Below are 23,975 nucleotides of genomic sequence, written 5' to 3' on the forward strand. Positions count from 1 at the left end.
TCTTTTCGAGCTCTACGCGCTTGTCAAATAAGAATCATTGTTAGTAATTAGACACTGCCAATATTGAAAGAAATCAATTGGTAAGACCTTTGCAACAAATGACAAATCAAAGCATGAATGCACACATCATTGTCATAAGCATGCCAAAAGCACAAGTGCATGAGATGACCATAGCACGAAGCATGGCATCCACATATAAAGCATCAAGGCACATGGAAGAACAAAGCATCATGCATGAAGCTACACGAAGCAAAGAAGCAAACGCCATCGTCACCAAGCCATGAGCCAAAAGGTGACATCAATGGAATGTATTGAGAAACAAAAACCTTGCCAACCTTGCCTATATTTTGTAATCAAACCTGACCACCTGAGAGTAGCTATGAAAGCACCCAGGGGAGGTATTGACATGTAAAAACCACACTTGACCACCTTAAGTAGCAATGCATGCACTAAGGGGAGGTGATGGAATGTAACTCACATCTGACCACCTTGCAGTAGCCAAAGGATCATGGCACCAAGGGGAGGTGTTGAGATATGGTGCCATGAGCACATAGATTGAAGGCTAAGGTATAGTATAGAAAAGAATTAAAGTAGCCACCCTAGGATGTGGACTACATGATGTGGAGATGTGGATTGAGGATATCCACAAGGAGAGATGTGGATGAGAGGATCCCACATGTGTTGACTATTCAAAGGGCTTTCTCTATATAAGAGGCCTATCATGTATTGTTAACATAGCACATTGGAATAGATTGAGTGTTTCATACTTCCTGTCTCTCTCTCCATGGCATACCGTATTTGGTTTGATCCTCCGTGATCTTTATGCTCATTAAGTGATAGATTAGGCTAGTATGATCCGCACTTTGACACACCAGTTCACCTACCAACATTCAACAAAAGCATGTGTATGTTTACATGTACAATATCCTTTCATAGTCTTAATTTTGCAAAATTACTTTCAAGAAAAGAGTTGGATGTTGCCAAAGGATACACTTGGAGGGCAAATTGTAGTTCATTGCAAGATTTTTGGTTACTCAATATATGTGACTTTTGTGTATAATTTTTAATTGATAGAGAACTTAATATTCACCTTTGTTGTTGATAAAGTTTTTTTAAAAATGTACTCAGGTTTTATATGGAGTAGTTGATTGAATCAAGATTATTATACAATACTTAAATGTAGTTTTTTTGGAAATTTGCCAACATTATTACTTGTGAGTTTGACTTGTTTGTTATTTCAACGTCTCAAAAGGTGAATAGCTAGATCAATTATGTTGTTTGTCTTAAAGCTTATAAACACATGCGTGTGCACCCGCACACACACACACACACACGCACACACACACACACACGTGTGGTTTGCGGAATTATCCCCCCCTTACACATGCACGCGCACATGCATGTACTCACACACACAAATTCGTACACTTACATAGAGATCCATCCAAGCAACACGAGACACCACTCCTCCCACACACAATGTGCACATGCATATACACATGCCAGTAGTAAAACTACACCAGATTTGATATCCTAAAATGAGATGATGTGCTACAATAGGGAAGAACACCAGTTTGAGGTGAGAGAAAATCGATAGGTTGTATAAATTTAATATTATCTACTGCATACGTGATTCTCAAGAAGAGGAGCTTTGGCTATTGAACCAAAGAGTTTTGGCCTTTGCAACAGTTGATGAATGGAAAATCTTGTCAAGCCTACACAGGGAGGTGTTTGGTAAACAGGTAGATGCAATAAGAGATTTTAAAGATTTAAGTTTGTGATAATCAAAGTGGACTTTAACATGGTTCAAGCTAGATGCAATAAGAGGTTCTAGAGTTTTAAACTTGTGGTAATCATAGTGGATTTTAAACATGGTAACCATGTTTGGTAAACATGTTAAGTGCAACAAGAGGTTCTAGAGTTTGAACATTGTGATAACCAAAGTGGATGTGTTTTAACAAGGTCCTACTTGTTGTTATTATGTAGGGAGATTACCTTTTTGTTATTATATAGGGAGATCACCTTGTGATTACTCCAAGGCTTATATATATTGACTTGCTATAGATGAAATACTAGTCCTCCAAAGCATTTATCAAGTTCCCTCTTCTTAGGAGAAGGTAAGAGTTTCATGCACTAGTATTCTCTAAAACCACCTCTTGGAGAGAAAGAGAGTGCTAGGCTAGCTATTGTTGAGGTAAGTATCTACCAATTTCCTTCATCTGATCCGAGTATTGCTGCTTCTTTGGAAGATTTGCACAGGAAAGTAGTGCAAGTCTATGATCTTTTCGTCTCGAGTTTCATTCAGCCTTTTGCGGATCAAAACCTGGCCTGAAGATACAATTTGAGGCCTGATCTCACACATTTTGGAGGATCTTTAAAGACATCCAGGACTATTGGAAAAAGTTAGGGGGGAGAGGCCTCTTCCCTTTCCCCCCCAGTTCTTTGCAGGCTTTTGGTTCATCGGAAGCTCGAAGACAAAGTGGTGAAAGCAAATTTTGTAGAAAATGTCGCTTGGATATGCTGAAAAGCTGTCTTACAGAGAGGACATCGGAAGTGTTGGCATGCCCGAGATGTTTGACTCCCCGGATTATCTACAAGCCAAGGCAAGCTGTCTTAGTGCTAAATGCACATCGCAAACCAAATAGCACATGCAACAGTTTAAGACACCTGTGATACTATCATGTTTTCGTCAGTGTGTTTTGGATGAATCCGTTCATAGATCTTTGTCTTAGGACTTTTTGATTGCTTCTTCTTGGTCTAGTGTGCTTTCAATGCGTTTACAAAGTTCTAAGGTCCGAACCATATTCATTCTGTTCACCTATTGCATAGCACGCGTTCAAAAAGCTAGAGTCTGTCATTTATTATTCAATGCTATTTTCCAATAATGTGTTCAATATTGTGAAGGATCTTCACAATGTGATGGAAAGCTTCTAGTATCATGCTGTTTAACTGTGATTTATTTTCCTATCAGCTTAGAGGTTCTCAACTATTCAGGAGCCCTTCCAATTTAGTTTTTTTTGGCAACATTATAACATTGCTTATGGCTTCCACCAAGGATTTCTAAACTGCTTTTTACTCTTGTAGATCGAGGAGCTGGCCAAACTTATTGAGACGGTATGCTCCTCCTTTTTTACAATGTGTACATTAAGTATGGCATTAGTTTAAAATAAAATAAAAAGTACGGCATGTGTTTGATTTGTTACATGACCAATGTAGTATTCTGATAGGAGTATCATAGTCCTCACTATGCTGATGACATTCAAGCTCCCCTCTGGCAAACAGGTGTCTGCCAACACAGCCGTTTCTCAAACAGTATTGCCATATTGATGTGCATCCTAGTCGTCCTTTACTACTAGGTGTGCAGAACAAGTGTCTTTGTCAGCAGCACCATATATATATATATATATATATATATGTATATCACCCCATCTCACCCTCATGAGGCCCTCCCCCACCTCACCCTCACAGTGGTCATCCCCATCTCACGCTAATGAGGTCCTCACCCACCTCACCCCCGCATGAGGCCCTCACGGCCCTTAGGCCCTCACTCTCTCACGAGGCTCTCTCTCACCCACACTCACCTTCACCCCCGTGAGGCCCTCACTCCCTCATGACGTCCTCACGCACCTCACCCGCTCATGAGGCCCTCACCTTATGCCCTTCAAACCTGCTAGTATAGAAGAAAAATGCCAGATTGATTGTACAAATCTGCCAGTTATTTAAAAATAGAATTTCTGAAGAGAGAGAGAGAAAATTCAAGACCTACAACAACTGCATTGAAAAAGAGATTGGAAACCAGAACAGATTGTTGTGAATAAGAAAGCTCACTGAGAGTTAGGGTGGTAATTGTACTATACCGTTTCAGATTGCACTATCTGCCGTTGGCTTTTGTTTTTATTGGCTACTGAAATGCTTTGCTCATCTACGGGTGTTGCAGAGCTGTCATTTGGTGGCATTCACCGGGGCGGGCATTTCAACGTCATGTGGTATTCCTGATTTCCGTGGTCCTAAAGGGGTGTGGACTCTTCAGGTTGAGAAACAACTGAATTTTTCAAATAGTTCTCTTTGTTTTCCTATAGTGCAATTCCTGAAAATGGTTAATTACATGCATGTCTAAAGATATTATTATGGAAAACTCTAGGTTCACTTACCTTGATCTTGTTTGCAGCATGAAGGAAAGCCACTTCCAAAGGCAGACCTGCCTTTCCATCAGGCAAGACCAGGCATTACTCATATGGCTTTAGTGGGACTGCAGCGTGCCGGTATTCTCAAGTTCATAATCAGTCAGGTCCACACTGTCACCTTTAGGAACATTCATGTATGTTGATGCAGATTTTTCAATGTCAGGGGGGACATACTAGCTGCAGATTTTGTTGAAACTTGAAACCTTGCAGTTGCTTATTGTCCATGAAGAGAGTACTTACTGTTAAAAACATGTGACTTTCTCAAACCTTCGATGTGCTTAGTTCTTCCTTTCTGTGGGATTTTGTAGCTTAGTAAGCAAGAGATTCAATCTTCACCTGGATGGCAGCTTACACTTGGATTATGCTTGGATACAATGAGAATATGAGCATAGCTTTGTTCGAAATCCCAAAAGAGGGCACCCGCAGCGGAAGACAGATAGATAGCCCAGGAATTCACACATAAGTGCTCCACAAGAAATATAGAACCAACAAAATATATTTCCGTCCAAAGGGAGACAATACAAAGTCCTCTGTCCTTACCCCAAAATTGTTGTCCTACTACCTCTGTGGCACTTCTAGATCCCTAAGCCTGCCTGCTCCTCGTCGAGCTTCTGTAGACTTTAGTCACTGTGCCTTGATCCTGGCACCTTGCTGCCCTGAATGTCTGCCTAGGTGTGCACCCCCTTCCTGAGCTCTGTCTGGAGCTCCTCAGCCCCTCTTTGTCCTTCTGAATGTAGGCCCAAAGACTGCTGGTCTGCTGCTCCAGTCTGCTCTTGATCTGCTTCTCTAGCGGATGCCTTGTGAGCCCAAACGGCTCTCCTTTTATAGGAGCTGGAAACCCTCAAACTGGCTGACCCCGTAGGCCTAAAATCAGCCGACCCAGCCCTGTCCAAACCCGACGGGGGCCCAGTCCCCCTTGGTCTGTATAAACTGACCTGGTTGGCCAGCCAACAAGCCAGCCAACCAGTCCTAACCAGCCAACCTGGTAGGGCTTCATGTAGATCTGCATATTGCAGCCCTTTTTCCACTCCTTCTTGGCCTAGACATACCAGCAGCCTCTCTGTCTCTCCCCAGTTCATATTCCAGCCCTAGATCTGGTCCATGTGCATCTACAAACAGTCGCCTCCATAGCTCTATGTTCCGCCTCTGTCCAGGACACCGCCAGCCCCTGACACCATTGCTGCAGGTCTGTACTGATTCCATACAGTCCCTGCACCAGCCACAGGGTGCCACGTGTCATCGTGGTGTCTCCTTGCAGGTCCCCATGGGTTTCTGTTGCCCAACTCTTGGCCAGATGTCTCCACACAGCCAGGTGAGTTCCTCCTTTGTGTTGCGCATATGGCAGCTCATGTGCTGCCCATGTGGCAGCCCCATGTAAACTCTTTTTCTTGTATGTTGCTCCCATGGCAGCCAATGTGCTGCCCATGTGGCAGACACATCATTTCTAGGCTCACCCTGCCAAGCTCTCCTCATATGGGGGCTTATTGATGGGGAGGTGACCATACAAATTCCAACACCCCCTCTCACCAACACACCTGGGCCCGATCCCAACTCGTTGATGAAGATGCTCCACTAGCTCCCATGTTGTAGCCCTCTGGAACAACCAGGTGTCGATGTCAGTTCTTGGGTTTTCAACTAGTGGCTCGTGCTTCACCAGGTCTGGTGTCGCACTTTTCCGTGTACACAGTTCCATCCAAGGTAGCACCAAATGGCAACACCACCTTCAGGTACGTTTGTGCCTTCAAACTCGAGCAGTCTAGGCACCACCATCCTCCAACTATTGCCCTCATGATGGGGAACAGCTTGGAGTCTTCTAGGCACCATGCTTTGAGGGTTTGTTTCAACCCGTCATCCATCTGGCAAAGTTTGTAACAAAACAACATACTCGAGAAATCAAATTCCAAGCATAAATCCAGATTACTTGGACCATTAGCTTTCATGTATAGTCTTGTGATGTCCCCCCTCTAAGTCATGGCCTCCATCTGACTCTGGATCCAAATTCCTGTCGAAGAATCCTCCTTTGTGTCAGTATTACCACCTAAGTATCTAGACAGCTCAAAGAACTCAATGCTATCCTTCACCTTCACAAAGGTTTCCGACTCCTCATCTGACCATCTCTCAATGTCAGACATCCTCACACCGGGGCCTGCATACTTTATCTCACCAACACTTGGAGATGTCACCAAGAAAAGCTCTTCTGTAACCACCACATTAGCTGCATTCTTTGACTTGTTTGACTTTGAGCTGGCCCCTTCTTCTTTCTGCAATCCTCGCAAAATGTCTTTGCTCATCACAATAGAAGCACTTTTTCTTTAGCTTCCTTCTCTTTTTGCTTTCTTAATCATGAAGAGTCCGCTCCATCATTAGATTTGTCTTGCTTGGGCTTGCCTTTGCCAGGCTTCCCCTTTCCCTTGCTTTTGCTTCCGTCCTGAGCTATAAAGGCTTTGTAATCGGATCTGTTGTATTTTCTTCTCGTGAGCCTCTTGCTGTAGAAGTAATGGTACCTACTCCTCGAACATAGCTGCGCCACCCTCTGTCCTGCAATCGTCATGGTCACAAAACTGTTGTAGCTCCTCGGAAGCATGCCAAGCAATAGCCTAGCCATCTTGGTTGAATCCGTCCTTTGACAAATTGTCTCTAGTTGATCCCTCACCACCTTTGTCTTGGTGATGTGATCCTGTACTGAATCCTCCTCATCCATGCTCATGCCATAGTGCTCTGTCTCGAGGTCTAGAATCCTCACTTCATTGTTCAGCTTGTGCATGTCCCTCAGTATGGTCCAGGCCTCGAAGGAAGAGTCCGTCGTTTATAAGTGAGGGAGTACCACATCTGCCGTGGTGCCCACAATAACAGCGAATGCCTCTGCATCTCGAATGTGCCAGGCTCTCACTAAAACAACATCTGTTGATACAGTCACTTCTGGTGCAGTTGCTATAGCTGGAGTGAGCATGGGCTGAGGCATTATATCTTTGCCCGTCGCAATCTCCTACGACTCCCTTAACACTAAATGGCTCTGGACTTTCATCTTCCACAATGGGTAAAGCTCCCATCCAACTTGCCTGTGTCCCCAAAATTAGGAATAGCATATCTCAAGGCCATGACAAAGAATTGAGTTAGGAAGTCGTACACCTGTATGAACTTGAGCCTCCCTGAAAGGGTACCGTCCTTCAAATGTCGAAGTTGATTCCTCCAAGCTTTGGATCAAGGTTGTCCTTCAGCAAGGTCCTTGCCTTCAAGCTCCAATTCTTGTGAACTTCCGATCAGGGCTCTGATACCATGTTAGAAATCCCAAAGAGGGTACTGTAGTGGAAGACTGATAGATAACCCAGGAGTTCACAGAGAAGTGTTTGACTACGGAATCCAAAACTTATTTACTTTGTGTACTACATACATACATGCAAGCCATTAAATAGATAATGCTCCACAAGAGTACCAACAATATATATTTCCGTTCAAAAGGGCAGGAGTCCACCAAATCGTGGTCCTCTATCCTTACCCCAAAAGGTGTTGTCCTACTACCTATGTGACACTTCTAGATTCCTAAGCCTGCGTGCTTCTCGTCAAGCTTCTATAGACTTTAGTCACCGTGCCTTTGATCCCTGCTCCTTGCTGCCCTGAATGTCAGCCTGGGTGTGCAGCCACTTCCTGAGCTATGTCTGCAGCTCCTCAGCTCCTTTTTGTCCTCCTAGATGTAGGCCCAAAGACTGCTGGTCTGCTGCTCCAGTCTGCTCCTGATCTGCTGCTCTAGTGGATGCCTTAAATGGCTCTCCTTGGAAGCCCCCACACTGGCCAACCCAGTAGGCCTCAAATCAGCTGACCCAAATGGCTCTCCTTGGAAGCCCCCACACTGGCCAATCCAGTAGGCCTCAAATCAGCTGACCCAGCCCTGTCCAAACCTGACTGGGGCTCACCCCTTCTTGGTCTGCATAAACTGACCTGGTTGACCAGCCAGCAAGCCAACCAACCAGCCCTAACCAGCCGACCTGGTAGGGCTTCATGTAGATCACTAGGGCCTGCATATTGCAGCCCTTTTTCCATTTCTTCCTGGCCCAGATCTGCTGTGCAAATACGGGCAGCTTTTTCGACAATCTTACAAGTTGAAGGGCACCGAAGTATGGATAGCAGAGGAGCTTACACAAGCTCAACTTAAGATTAAGGCAACTGAATTAGCTAAAGTCGGGCTGCCAGAAAGGATGGAAAATGGGCAGTTTACCGTGAAGGTGTAGCACTAATCAGAGAGTTCAAATCAAAACCAAAAGACTCTCAGTCTTAAACTGATGTATGGCTGTTTACTCTTCCATATTATCATGTAGGTACTCTAAATAATGTGGGTGGCTTTTTGCACTCCTTGGGAGCTGCCATGTGCCCTCCCTAAAGTAGATGTACTAGAGGATTTCTTGCTGTCCCATAGACCTTTTGGTCTCCAGTGGACGTTAATAGACTTCTTTCTTTCTTTCTTTTCTCTCTTCAGGGCATATTCCAGCCCTAGATCTGGTCCTTTCCAAACGGTCGCCTCCATAGCTCTGCTGTTCCGCCTCTGTCCAGGACACCTCCATTCCCTGGAAACCATTGCTGCAGGTCCGTACTGATTCCATACAGTCCCTGCACCAGCCACAGGGTGCCATGTGTCATCATGGCATCTCCCTACAAGTCCTCATGGGTTTTTGCTGCCCGATTCTTGGCCAGATATCTCCACACAGCCAGGTGAGTTCCGCGTTTGTGCTGCCCCTGTGGCAGCCCCATGTAGACTCTTTTTCTTGCTTGTATGCTGCCCATATGGCAGCCAATGTGCTGCCCATGTGGCAGCCACATCATTTCTAGGCTCCCCCCCCCCATGCTCTCCTCATATGGGGGCTTATGGATGGGGAGGTGACCATACAAATTCCAACAAGCTTTGCTTACTAAGTTATTTTGATTTAAAATTTCTCTATTCTCCGTTTAATGCTTCTTACAAACACCTTCCCTTGTCTTTCTTTTCTTTTACTTCTTCTTTCACTCGTTTAATAAAAATTTGACTTTGTAAGATTGGATAGATTCTAGTCTTATGAAGAAATATATAATCCAAGCGAGAGTCAAGATGAGCATAATAGGCACCCTAAGTTTAAAGAGGGGGATTATGCAGACTAAAATATTTATGCCTACTTGAAAAGAAGCAACACTACCATCTTGGAACATAGTTTGAGTGCAATTAGGAGGGTGTGAGACCCCGCATACAAGTACGAGCTGCCTCTTACGTGCAATTTACAATGTATTCATGTGTGTGTCTTTGCTTGCAAAGGTATACTTTAGACTCCCACTCATGTATGAGAAGAGCACGTTACATAGGTGTCCGGAAAAAGTATTTGGTTACAAGAAAGGTTTTTATAACTAAGGTGCTCATGGGATATCTTAGAAACGGTTGGGCTAAATAAAATTCATGTCCCCTCTTTGGAGACAGCTTCTTGTAATATAAACACACGTGGATTTCACCCCCCAAAAAAAATGTGTGCGTGTGTGCACGTGCCCCCGCTCCCCCCTCCCCCTCTCCCAACACTTGTGCCCGCGTACACACTCATGATTAATAAATAAATAAATACATATTATGTCAACAGGAAGCTAATTTCCATGCCTTTGATGTTGCAGAATGTTGATGGTCTTCATTTGAAATCTGGGATACCAAGGGATTTCTTGGCTGAGCTACATGGTAGTTCTTTCAGAGAAGTATGTTCTTTATGTAAAAAAGAGTAAGTTGAATAGCGACTTTTGGTTGTTGCAAAACATACTACTTTACTCCTACATATCTTACTTTGTGTCTCAAGTGCCAATCCAATTTGATTGTACATTGATAGTATCCCAGGCTGAGAACATCTTTTTTTGGATCAAGATATTGCATGTTAATTATCTATTTGCGCTTCTGTAATGATTTTAGGACAGAAGGAGCTTTTATTAATTGGCATTTAGGTTAAAATTCCTAATCTTCATAGGTCATGGCAATTTCCGGAGAAGAGAATTAATGCAGCCATCAAGCCAACCTGTATAACCATGCAGTAGGAGGTTAACTCGATAATCTGCAATCGCAGTTGTGACGAGAGGCCATGGAAAGACAAGCTCTTTGGCCCAAAGTGGCTCTTGAAACAGTATACGGCTGCTTGTTCTTGGACGAGTAAAAGGCAAGGTTGGGAGCCAAGTGCTACACATATGGAGGAATTTAGCTACTAAGGGACATTTAATGGCAAAGATACCACGATCATGGCCTTTCTTGTTGTTGCCAAAAGCCATACTGAATTAGTAGTATGGTGAAGATGCCACACGTAAGAACACCTCAGTATAGTGCACAATTTTACGCTAACCAAAACAGAACAACAAGATTTCCTGAGGAGGACATGTGGGCATATTGTAAGGTATCAAATTATTCAAGGCAATGAGAACTGGTAAACATGATGAGGGATCTTCTAGGTGTTAAACTTCATGAACTGTGCTGCAACTTGTGATGTCAGAATAAGAAGTCTTAATTGGATGCAACTTGTTGTTTTCCTATCAACCACTGCCATGCAGGCAATTATGGCTCAACAATTCGATCACAAAATCCGCCAGCCTTCTCGAATAATCTAGGCACAAACACCAGGTCTATCAAGCTGTCCCCTCAGAATCTAAGGACAGTCTGGATCCTGCCAAGCACCATGCTCCCAAGGTCTGTTTCAACCTAACTCCACTCTAGCAACATCCCGCAACCAAGTGCTCCATTTGAACATGAGATCCTTGTGGCTGATCCACACAGATCTCCAAGGCCAAGTGTCTCTCTATAATTCTTGGACCATAAGCTCAACAGGTCCACCATGTTCTACTTCCCGTATTGTGCAACTGAGCTTTGAAGAGGCCTCTGAACCTTGGACCTTCTGTCCATGTCAGTAGGGCATGCTCTTGAAAGCAATCATCACTGCCTTTGGCAAAAGTCATGCAGCAGGCATTGATGTCCTCTGCAGCAAAACTTCCCCCTCTGCCTACTAGGAAGACTTTCATCCACCACCTCCATAGCACCTGAGAAACACAAGGCAAACACTTTGCCCAAAGCATGCAATTAAAACCTGTATATATGCACAAAGAATATACATACCAATGGGTCCACCTGTTTGTATTCTTGCTTTGAAAACAAGCCAGGTAACTCCCGGCGGCATTCACAACATCCATGTGTAAACCTGTCTACCATCTTCAGTGTCCATGTACCCCTTTGACTCTGATCCTTGCATCTCACAGATTTGAACTATTTTAGAATAGATGCAGTTGTGAGTGCTACCACAGTGAGCAGTCCATCTCTCCCATTGATGTCCCTTCTGGCCTTACAGTTCTTATCTCTTTTGAGTCCGGGGAGCCCCTTTTAATATGGAATAAATTTCTACCTGGGTGTCCCAATATAGATGCTTATCATTCATTTTTCTCATGTAAGCATTTTTGTGTGCTTAGATTCATGTGGGAGAGACTAAGATGAAATCAAAACAGCCTTCACAGGCAATCATAGCTTGAATGAAGAGAATGTGGACTACTTTTTGATTAGCCTTCTCTTTTAGTAGGCTTTGTCATGACTGAGTATGCCCTTCACCTCCGGAGTGCTGACAGAAACTTAGTACGAAGACCTATGTATAAATGGATGCTCAAGTATGTGTGGGGCTGTGGATTTGTATGTGTGAGAGCATATGTCTATACCTTGGTCTACACCCACTGTTGGGTGTTGATGACCTCGGTAGGGATGCCATAGTAGCTAGTCTTTGCTATCCGTGATGGAATTATGGTTTTCAACCTTGTGAGCGACTATCATGAGATTGAAACTGCATTATGTTTTGTGTTTTTAGAGAATGAGTTTGGGCATGTTTCTGGATTCATCTAGATATATGCTTATCCTTCATGGTAAATTGCCTTCATTGTCTCCTCTACCACAAGCCAAAACCATACGTTCCACATTTGACAAGACTTTGGATCTTCCTTGGTTGTCTCCTTTGTCCAATCCTTAACCTTGTCTCTAAATTTATATCCATACATATCCATACCCAATGGTGTCTTACTATTGATCTTTTGTTGGGCTAGAAGAACGGCTTATTAAACAGGAGGATTGCTTCAAACTCTATCCCAGGGATAATGTATCGAAGTTTCAATTTGGAGCTTTACATTTGGAGTATTTAACCTCACACAGTCAAGGAAAATTTGCCAAGATCTACAATTGGGTAATAGGTCTGAATTTAGTGATTGGGAGGATTTCAAGGATGGTCTTGCTGCCACTTTTGTGTCTCTATTATAGGCCGAAGAATTAGTATGCTAATGTTATGACCTTTTTCAACAAGGAACTATGAAAGGTTATCTCAAGGAGTTTTGAAGGCTCTCTTGTCTCATTAAAGGCATTGATGAAAGAAACTAGTAATAGTGAGAACCTGCCTCATGTACATTGTCAGGCAACATAGTCAAGTCATGCTGAAAAACAACGATCGGTACCTGGCACTGAGCAGTCTTGGCATCGTGCTCCTGATTTGGATCCAAGTGAATCTGGCGCGTGGGTCACGTCTCTCCAAGATGATCATCCCTGTGAGAGGATTTGTATAGAACTGCTACTTTGCTGGATCCACGTACTCCCATGCCCTCCTTGGTATCGTCCTGGTAGGCAGACTTGCATTTGTATCCACAGGCTTCTGGTAGTGGGGGCGCTTTGGGCTCTGATGAGTCTCTGTATATTAAACGATATGCCGTCTTGTGTATGACTCCGAGAATCTGACCATAAGGTTCCATTATGGTTCCAAATGTTACAGGCCAAAGTCTCGGTCGTGCGGGTCTCATAGACCCCTACGCTGGTGTGTCAACGGGGCCCGCCTGTATTTGGTCAAGAGCCTACCCTCGCATACCATAGCATACTTTCCCTCCTTACGCGTGGCATCCTGCTGTTGCAGTAATAAGGCTCCCCTCTCCTTTAGTTATAGAGGAGTAAGGTCCTTGTCCTTGTAAATATGTGGTGGGCGTGCCCGTATGGATGCCCGCTTGCATAGTGCTGCTAGCCGGGCCCAAGTATCTTTGAAGCATTTTACAAGAGGCCGATCTCTGGTAGGTTCTCTTCCGACCCACCATGCACCCTCGATACCATGCTCTAGTATTTGGGGCTATGTGCTGGGCCTATGGCCGACCAGGCTGGCTGACTAGCCAGCTCCTTGGCCCTATAAAGGGCAGGGTGCTGCCCACTGCAGCCCCTCCCTTTCCTTGCCATCTGTTGTGCTGTTGCCAGGCCCTGCTGCAGGCCTTTCACCTGCCCACTGACACCCTCCTCATAGGCACCTCCAATTCTGGTATCCCGTCCCATGTCTGCTGCTCCAAATCCGCCTTTTCCAGGCGAGGTCCCTCCTGCTAAGTTCATAGCTATATACTTCTGTCTTTCAGCTCCATCTGATACATCTTGTGAGGTGCTGCCCATGTGGCAGCCACCTGTCTTTCTCTTCTTTAGGCATATCCTGCCCTAGGTCTCCCTCCCCCACGCTGTCCTCATTTGGGGGCTTATAGATGGGGAGGTGACCTTTCCAACACTATCACCTCCAAAGATGGTATGGTGGGTGTCGTTGATGATGATGCAAAAGCTAAGGCTGAGGTCAAAACTGCTAAGGCAAATGCTGTGATGGCTGCCTTCTATATTGCCGTGCTATCAGTCTGCAGACTGCTGCGGTTGCTGTGTTTATTCATATTCTCGATTTTGACCTGCTTCTGCTACTTCTCTTCCTTCTTCTCAGCTTTATCTCCTTTTGCGATGTTGCTTGCTGCCTTCTCTTTTCCCTCGCTTGTATCCTTTTCAGATTTTTTCTCTTGCTGAAATTATGAAAGGGAGAAGGGCACACAGCCCTTCACACCTTCCATGTTCTGAGATGGGCCGCAATGTGGGGCTGTGGAAGAGAAAGAGGGGGGGCTGGAGTGCTGGTTCGGAATATGAAAGGGCGCTGAACAGGGGCAGATTCTTGAGCAAGAAAAGGCGGAAGCAGAGGTGGTGCTTGAGCAGGAGATGAGCAGGAAATGACATGATTTCTTGAGCATGAAATGAGCAGGAAATTGCATGATCTTGGAGCAGACTCGCGCAAATCTGGAGCATGTAGATATGGACCTGCACAGTCGTCGCAACCAGAATAACAGATATGGAGCGATGGATCTGGTGCATTGGAGAGAAGCATCAGGTCGTGGTTGGAGTAGAGAAAGGTGTAGGTCTTAGAGCTTGGCAATGCAGGAGGCGCAGTCGCAAATCCTGACGCAGGAGATCTATCAGAAGCAGCTACAGCCATAGCTGGCAGAAATTTCAGTAGGTGGCTGGTTTTTTCTTGCTTTTGGGCATTTGGAAGTAAGATCCACCTAATCAGGGTTCAGGCAAGCCTCGAACCTCAATGTCTACTTTGCAGCCTCTTACCGCTCTTTCGAGATGGCAGAGACTTTGAAAATAAGGTCCACCTAATCAGAGGGGCCTAAATTTGAAGGTTTTCTTGAATATTTTTGGGCACCTGGAAGCAAAGTGCACCTAATAAGAGGACATTTCTCTATTGGTTGGTAAGTAGTTCAACATGTGCAATCTATTGAAGGATGTTTGTGACCATTTTGATCTTGGAATCAGTGGATATCAAATTCCAGAAACCTAGTCGAAATTATAGATCGTAACTGATTAGAAACTTTGTGAGTGATAACCAAGGAAATGTGAGAATCTAGAATGAACTTAGTCGAAAAAAATTGGATACTTGAAAAGTTATTTATTTACTGTTGTGATTGTACCATTGAGTAGAGGTATATTTAAAGGGCAAGGCTATTACATGTCCATAGCACCGCCGTTAATTGACAATCTGGGGCCTTTGCAACATCTTGCGTTTGTTCCTGCTGCAATTCTATAGCTCATTTTGTCAAAGTTCTTTTTAAACTTCAATACACCTTGGAAAACTTCTCTTTTGAGGATTTGAATCTAAATAAGCTCCATTATATACAACTTAAAACTTCGTTGGATCACTTCTTAAAGTAAAAGCTTCCTTTCAAAGCAAAGAAGTCTATCTAAATAAGGAACTCTTGATTTGTATTTTTACTTCTCCCTCACTTGACAAGATAGGCTTAAACTCAATCTTGAAGTAATGGATTCTCTCCCTCATTTTGTGAGAAGAATTTGGAAGCATCCAGTAGTAGCTTGGAAGTATGTAAAAACTTTAGGACAAAAGGCTTTCAACTATGGAGAGATAGGTAAAAGGCTTTCAGAGCATTCATAATCTTCTATCCTTAGAGAACCTTGTTGTTGTAAAAGTAAGAGATTCCAAAGCTTTATTGATACTGATTTAGGATATGTGGTCACAACTGATACCTCAATTTTGCTTTCTAGTAACTTAAGAGACCTTTTCATGAAAGGCACGAAATTTTGATTGTACTCTTTTAAAGAGTCTTGCCTTTTAAAAGCTATCGATAAGGGAATTCAAAGTTTGTTTGCATTTAGAAGAATGTTTAGGAGTTCAAATATCTTATCAGAATGGAAAGGGAAGATTTTGAAGAAAGTTGCTTTGAAACTAGAAGAAGTCCCTTCAGTTAATTGCTCAAAGCAAAGTAACCATCTTTCTAAAGAAGATGAAACTCTTCTTCGAAAATTCCATAGGAATTTTGCATTTCTTATATGGACAAATGTTCCAATAACTTTGTTTTTATTTGCAAAAAGTTTTACTTAGAATGTCTTTTGAGAGAAGTGAACTCGTCTGCCAAAACTTACGCCCCTGCCTTGGTTTCTCAAAAGGATTTGATCTCAAAACATCAGAGTTTTTGCAAGTCTTCTGGGTTTGTTTGCAATTCAAGTAAACCTTTTCTTTGTGCTGCTTGGAAGTTTCACAAAACTCCAAAAAAGCCAAGATTTATTGCAGCTACTTGTGAGACTACTTTGACTGATGTCTCTAAATGGCTAAGCTACTACTTCAAAGCCATGTTGCCTAGCGTCCATGAACTTTGGAGGGACTTATTAAAAGAGGCTGATGTCCCCTTGCTGGATTTTAAATGACTCTGTCGGAGTGATTCCTGTTGTAAAGTTTTTTAATTCCTCTCGAAGCATTCATGAAAAAGAGTCTCCTATTCTTCTTCAAACCCATGATTTTACCACGCTTTACATAAAGATCGAGTTGGAAGACCTGAAGTTTAGAATAAAAAAGCTAGTGGCTGAAGTTTTCAAGCTGAGATTTGACAAAGATAGATGCAAAGTGCTAAAAGTTGAGAAAACAACCTTATGCTTTGACTTTTTGTGGCTAAAAAATAAAGATCATGACATAGGTTCTAAAAAGAAAAGAGACACAAAGGTAGTAAGTGTGGAAGATGTTTCTCTTAGATAGATTTTCTTTTAGATAATCTTTACATCACAATAGGTGATTCTTTGTTTCAACAAATTATAGGAATCCCCATGGGCACTAATTGTGCCGTCTTTTTAGCAAACTTTTATTTTTTCACTTATGAATTTGAGTTTATGCAACGTCTTATTTCTATCAATACCTGCCCTATCATTTTACATAAGCTTAGCCAAGTTAGGCGTTTTATAGATGATTTATTGTACCAGATGTTCCTAACTTTCAAGACTTTATGTACAAAGACGCTAGTGCTTTTGGAGAAGGAATCTATCCTCATGTCTCTTGTGAGCTGAACTGCACTTCAAGAGGGGATTCTTGTGTTTTCTTAGATCTTAGACTTTCTCAATCTACCATAGGATTAGAGGTTGATATATATGATAAACGTGAACAACTTGAATATAGTGGTTTACACATTATAAAAATGCCTCACATTGACTCAAACATTTCTGATGTGGCAAAATATGGAGTCATTTCTTCCCAATTCCATAGATTTTCCCGCCTTTGTACAACTAAGGAGTCTTTTATCACTCAATGTAGTAATTTGATCACTTTACTATTACACCAGAGGTATAATCCAAGGAAAATAATGAAAAAAGTACGCACAATCTTAGATATGAAGTCTTTTATCTATGGTGTATCGGCCTTAGGTATGTTTAGAATGATTGAACATATGCTGAAAACAAAAAGCGGGAAGCTGAATAGCTCGTTTTTCTTTTAGTTTCAAAAGAGAGTTTGTTTGAGTATGCTTGCGCTTTCTAAGTTAGAAATGTATTTTTGCCTCTTTGTAGGAAACGATACATAAGTGTAAAGGGCCATTTAGCTTTTTATGTTTTAAATAAGAGAGAGAGAGAGAGAGAGAGAGAGAGAGAGAGAGAGAGAGAGAGCGATATTTCAGTTTTTTGGAAGATTTTGTTTCTTGACTTGCTTGTTTATTTTTGCTTAGTCACCTACTTCCTTTCTTGTTTTCTTTCTCTTTTGTCTATTTGACGTATTTTAGTAAGCATTGCGTTTACCCAAGAGACTCCGCGGGTCTTTAGAAACCCAGTATAGCTGCTTATGCTTGGGCACTGATGACAACATAAGTGTTGCTTTGCTTGCTAAGTATGTCTTCCTTTTGTTTTTCATAAAAGTTTTTGTTTACCTCTTTTTTATTCTCTTTCATTTTTTCTTTTATTTTCTGTGTAGATTTTTGATCTTTAGAACAACAAAAAATCTAAATTTGTATGATTGGACTTATTCTAGTCTTACAAAGGTATACATTTTGCTAGTGCTGCTGCTACCTGTCTTCGTCTTACTGCTGTGAAATCCTTTGCCAACATCCCTGCAGCCAATTTATTGAAGGCAAATAGCTTATATCTTCCCTCTTGGGAGCATCTCAATATTATTTTTTGCCGAAAACGGATGATTACAAAGGAATGGCACTCATTTTGCTTTCCTACAGCAAAGCACAATTTATTAGAGTAAGTTTTTTTTTGGGATGTAGATACATGCTGGTCTTGCTGCCATATTTTAGCGTGTTTTTGTGTTATGATTTCATAAAGAAGTTTAAAGCAATCACACACACACACTTTTTTGTGAGAAGAAATATTTTATTGCTGTAAAATAATTACATTCATAGTTACTTCAAAAGCGGAGTAACTACTACTCAACTGAAAATCTCAATATAAGCTATATATACATCATGATCATGCCGCAAAGATCGTTTGAAAAAAAACAAAAGATGGAAAAGTAGGATCACCAAAGACTATGATTTCTGTCCATCCATAGTCCACAGTGCCTAGTAGCGCACCCAAACATCCTGTCTAGTTGGATAAAAACCAAATAACCAGAAGAACCTGCCAAAAGTAACAGTAGGAAATCTCGCTCGAAGCCCCCTGTCGAATGAGAGCGAGGAAATCACAAGTGTGTGGACAGTGCCAAAAGATGTGAAGCACAGATTCAGTAGAATGTAGACATCTGTGGCAAATAGCCGGAGCAATATGTCTATGCGCGAGTAACTGCCCAGATGGAAAAATTCCAAGTAGGACTCGCCAAAGGAAAAGCTGTTGCCGATGTTAGAAATCCAAGACGGAAGTAACAACACTTTATACAGAGAAGGCACTATGATATGTGAGAGCTTCAAAGGATGGGCTTAAGAGGAAGAAGAATGTAGAGTCCAATCCTCAAGCCTATCTTGAAGTTCCAAACGAGGTACCGGCAAGAAAGGTTGAAGCATTTCGGAAATTTTATGCCATAAAGGACGATAATGAGCTCCCAAACCATATTTGCTAGCAGCTGTAGAAAAAGATAAAAGAGTGCCATCATCCTGAAGTACATCCGCCACAGAAGAAATGCCTTTGAAAGATATAAAATAAGAACGCTTGGGTTCTTGTATAGCCAAAGGAGGGTGGAATACTTTGGACCAATAAATATTCTCAGCCCTCAAGGAATTTCCCGACAAAGAATCCTTGCCATGCCATTCCAAGTGGGATAAACTATGCTTCCAATCAAGAAGCAAATGAGAGACAAAAGGGCAGCCTCTGATCTTGCCTTGAATAGAGCCAAATAGAAAATCCCACTGTGTAGGTTGCCAATGCCCAAAAGCAGAAGTATCAATATGCAACAAAAGAGAGTGGATCATGAAAGCCCAAGGCTGCTGATCCCCTTGCATAAACAGCAACATCATTTTCCCCCTGTGAGCAAGTATATGCATTTGAATATTGAGTATGTTCAGACCCCCATGCATCTTTGGAGAGCAGAGACGATGCATAGAGAGTAATCTGAGACTTTTCTTGCCATTTTTTAAACACCAGAAAATCTCCATGATAGCAGACATAAAGGAAACCAGATCTGCCTTAGTGAACATGATGAGAGGCAGATAGAATTGTATGTATGCTATCAAAATGGATTGCGTTATTCGCAATCGAACATGTAATGGGCAAGTTGCAAGCTTCCAATATTCAAGTTTTGCCCTCAACTTTGTGAGCACCCAATCAGATTGTTGAGAACGAGTGAGCCCCCACCAACCTAGAGGATAGCAAAGATGTCGAATCAATTGAGAAGTTGGAACAATTTCCTCAGGCCACAAAAGACTATGCTAGTCTTGATCATGCAATGGCAGTAGCTTTGTTTTCTGAAAATTGACATGAAGACCAGCAGCCAAACCATATGTAGAAAGAGCCTGCATAATCATGGAGAGATCGCTCTGAGTATTTTCAGGGTAAAGAAAGAATCATCAGCATATGCTTGAGCGATCATGCTACGGCTGCCATGAATTTTCAATCCGTGCAACATGCCAGTGTCCAAAAGGTGGTCCATATATTGAAGCATTGGATGAGTGGCTATGGCAAATAGTAAAGCACTAAGGGGACATCCTTGCCTAACAGAACAACCAAGAGTCCAGGTTGTAGAAATATCCCCTGAAAGTATACAGACAGCTTTACTATCTTGATATAGCCAATTAATAACTTGCTGCATTTTTGTGCCAAATCCCAAGGCCTGCATAGTTGATGAAACAAACCCTTAAATTTCATGCTGTGGTGACATGACACATCACCAAGTTTACACCATGTAAGATATCCACTTAACAGTATCAAAAGCTTTGGCAATATCAACTTGCAATAGCAAAACATCCTACTGCATATATTTGGCATATTCGATTCCAACATAAGCATTAGCAATGTTATCTGTGATATGCCTACGAGGAACAAAACCATATTGCGCAGGGTGCAACCCATCATGTAAATAGCCTTTTAGCTGATCAACAATCATTTTGGTAGTAAATTTGTAAATGACTGGCATCAGCGTGATAGGTCTCCAATCAGCCAAAGATTCACAAATTTGCTTTTTCGGAAGGAGCTTAACAAGACCTCTCTTCCATGTGTCTGGCATTTTCTGATTTTGCCAAGCAGAGTTCACCATATGCAGCAATGTATGCTTCAAAAGAGGCCAATATTCTAGAAAAAACTCAATTGTAAGACCATCCCATCCTGGAGATTTCCATCTACCACAGGATTTGATTGCATTTTACAATTCCCTCTCAGTAAAAGTTTCCTCTAATTCCAAAGCTTGAGTAGTGGAAATAATAGGAGAAACATGCTGCAAAAGTAAATTTCTTGCAGACAAAACCTGCTGCGAGGGAGGATTTGCAGAACCAAATTGCTGAGAGAAATGATGTACACAAACAGAAGCAAGCTGTGACCGTGATGTAGTCCATGAACCACCAGGTAGAAGCACACTGCAAATGTTTGTTTTTAATCTCTTCTGATGCAAGCTTTTAAAAAATTGTTTGGAAGAGCAGCCTTTATCTGTAAAAGCTCTTTGTCTTGCTCTAGTCTCCCATTTAGCCAATTTCCTGTGATCATTGATTTGAAGACAATGTTTAGCTTGGCATAGTGTTGTTTGCTCATGCAAGGACAAGCGACGAAGATGACTGAGTTCAGTGAGGTCTTGACAAGTCAATTTGGCCTGAGCAACAGTTTCCCTCAGAGTCTTCATGTAAGACATAATTACAACTTGCATTTCGGAAACAAAAGAATCCCATGCATAACCTCTAATTACAACTTGCATTTCGGAAACAAAAGAATCCCATGCATTATCAATATCAAAGTGGCTCTGAGAAGACAGAGATTGATATGCTTCAGTAACCATTACCTTGAAAACAACATGCTGCAAATAGCTATTGTTGACAATCAGATGTCACCTTTGAGGCAGTCTATCATCTGGCATATCATAAAAAGATAACCTCAACCATAACGGTGCATGATCTGAATGCACAAAGGCATAGTCAATCCACATTTTGCATGTAAAATCATCATTTTGTTGCGGAGCTACACTATACCAGCGATCCAGACGTGCCTGATAAGAAGAAAGGGCATTATGTTGGAAAGTGTATCCTGGTGACAAAGGCTGCAATTCCTTCCAAAGATCAACCAAATCAAGATGCACCAGTAATTGAGACCATGCATGCCTTTTAGGGGTTAACATATGAGTATTTCCTAATGTATTGTCACCCTGTTGCGGAGCATTATTGAAATCCCCACATATAAAGGCATGATATCTCCATGGATATCGTTGCATGGCATCCCAAATTGCACTTCTATCCCGAGAAGATTGAGGTGCATAGACAGAAGCAAATTCAAACACCTCGCCTTGAATGATGCATTGAAGAATAATCCATCTGCCTTGATTGTCATTTAAAGCAATAACTGGCTGAAGTTCATGCTTAATCAGAAAGACTACACCTGAGAAAGAGTGCTCCCCAGCATAGAAGATATCATAGCCACAGTAATGACCTCTCTTTCCTGCATAGACATGTTGATTGTGTTCTTTTAATGCCACTATATCATGCTGAAATCTATTGATATACAGCCACACAGATTTCCATTTCCTACTGTCACACATCCCCTGAACGTTAAGTGTAAAGCATTTGATATGAGCAGTCATATTAGGAGCATCCTTATTGGGCATCTGAACAGGCAAAGTGGCAAGAGGCATTTTATGCTGCTGACTCATTGGACACTGTGAAGCCATGTGCCCAACATTCAAAGCAAGCCCCTGCAAATAATCCCCATTTCAATTTATAAAATGCACTTCCCATGTCAACATTGTTCACTGTGACTAAATAAGACTCTGGTGTGGGATTATCAGTATCCCAAAGAATGCAAAATCGATTAGAGTTGCCGTTACGCCGCGGTGGGCAAACCACTTTGCCTAAAGTTGCTGCAATTTTAGGCAAGAGTGAAGCCATGCATTGCGGGAAGTTTACAACTTCAACCCAGACTGGACATCTGTGTTGGATTAAAGCCTGAAAATCCCTTGTGGGAGACCATGGCAAAACGTTCACCATTTGCTGCCCAAGAAAGAGTGGCAAATGTTCCAAAAGCATTTGCCTGTGAATCTCATCTACCATAATGACCTTCAAAAAACCTCTGGCTGCATAGTGTACCTTCCGAACAAACGAGCCAGCCAATGTGCGGGTTAACCAGTTGCCTACCTCTGCAGTAGGTGGCATCCGACCTGAGAAAAATAAAATAATTGCATTTTTGGCATATTCTCTAACTGGATCCACAATTTCATCCACTTAAACCATGAGACCAACCAATGGAATAGAGTCTTTCCACCCTTGTGTCTGCAAATCCTTCATGCATGACATCATAAACCAGTTGTGCTTTAACAGAATCATGCATTGTTTGCATTGAATCGATCGATCCTTTTGAAAAGTTTTTTCATAAGAGTATTCAGCCATGTCTTCTGAAGAAAATGGAACTCAAAAAGGGGGGTACCTGTAAAGTGATAATAGAGAAAAAACAGTCCCAAAAAACAGCCCACAAAGAAGAAGAAAATAGTATATTTGCAAGGAGAAGAAGGGGAAAGAGAGATTTAGGGATTTAGAGAGAAGAAAATACAAGTTCTGTAGAAGAAAAAGAGAAAAAAACCAGTAAAAGTTCCAAGATGAACTATATTTCAGAAAAAGAAGGGAGATTCTGGCGATGGAAAGAGTACACAGGACCCAGAAACCAAATAGGAGAGAAAGGGGACGAGGGAGCCCTCAAATCTAGTGTATAGATGCAGTCCGTGAGCAAAACCCTGCACAAAAGCGACCCAGGAGCAGGGAATCAACTGGCAGCAGCAGCCTGAGCAGGGCGGGACAGGCCGTACAGGTCCGTACACCTGTACGGAAACTGTACGGAGCTATGGCGGGCTGTATGGCAGGTAATTAATGCCCCAAAACATCGTTTTTTGTACTCTGATATGGCGCAGCAGGTAGCTGAGGCAAACGGGCTGGTCTGAAGAGGCTAGGGAGCTGATGGGAAGGCTGGAGCAATCTCACACATACTTTTTTTTTTTTTTTGGGGTGAAATCTTTGATTGATTATATTATATGAGTAGCAACCTCAAAAAAAGGTGCTACAATTACATCAACTGAAAATTTCAGTATATGCCAAGAAGATCTCATGATCTATGCAGCAGGTCTGCAAGCAATCAAAGAAAGATTGCTGCAGAGAACACCTAAAAAAGCCAAATAGAGAGAAAGTAGGATCACCAAAGACTTTACAATTCCTATATGTCCATAAAGTCCATAGTGCCCAGTAGCGAACCCAAACGAAGAAAAGATGAAACTCCGGTCTAGATGGATGAAACCCAAATAGCGAGAAGAACTTCCCAAACGGAACAGATGGGAATCTCGCTCGTAGGTGCTGTCGAAGCAGATCAAAAAACTCACGAGAGCACGGACAATGCCAAAACAAGTGAGGCACAGTCTCCGAAGAAGCAGAACATCTATGGCAAAGTGTAGCAATGTGAAAAAAAAACCTGTTGCTGAAGCGGTACTTTATATATATATAGGCCCAAAGTTGCTGTAATCTTTTCCTCCACCACTTGGCTAGGCGATGCATTTGCCAAATAGAATCACCTCTCTCTGAAACCCAAGGTTGAGGCAAAAGGATTTTATACAATGTAGGTACAGTAATCTG

General features: G+C 42.3%; 1 protein-coding gene across 4 annotated transcripts in view; it reads left to right on the plus strand.

Moving 5' to 3' along the window:
- The first annotated feature begins 2,082 nt into the window (after window positions 1-2,082).
- LOC147902876 (NAD-dependent protein deacetylase SRT1-like) overlaps window positions 2,083-23,975 on the plus strand; it is a 94,906-nt gene continuing 73,013 nt past the window's right edge. The window contains exons 1-6 of one of the 4 annotated variants that reach the window (XM_087373163.1): window positions 2,083-2,117; window positions 2,250-2,603; window positions 3,085-3,114; window positions 3,938-4,030; window positions 4,169-4,288; window positions 9,807-9,907. In XM_087373163.1, the coding sequence (XP_087229289.1) occupies window positions 2,505-2,603; window positions 3,085-3,114; window positions 3,938-4,030; window positions 4,169-4,288; window positions 9,807-9,907 (443 nt within the window). In that variant the 5' untranslated portion in view covers window positions 2,083-2,117; window positions 2,250-2,504. The other 3 variants (XM_087373162.1, XM_087373165.1, XM_087373164.1) reach the window with 3 other exon arrangements.

This window comes from Dipteris shenzhenensis, chromosome 4 (genome assembly GCF_047967505.1).
Source record: "Dipteris shenzhenensis isolate YYH24624 ecotype China chromosome 4, Dip_SZ_1.0, whole genome shotgun sequence".
Taxonomy (NCBI): Eukaryota; Viridiplantae; Streptophyta; class Polypodiopsida; order Gleicheniales; family Dipteridaceae; genus Dipteris; species Dipteris shenzhenensis.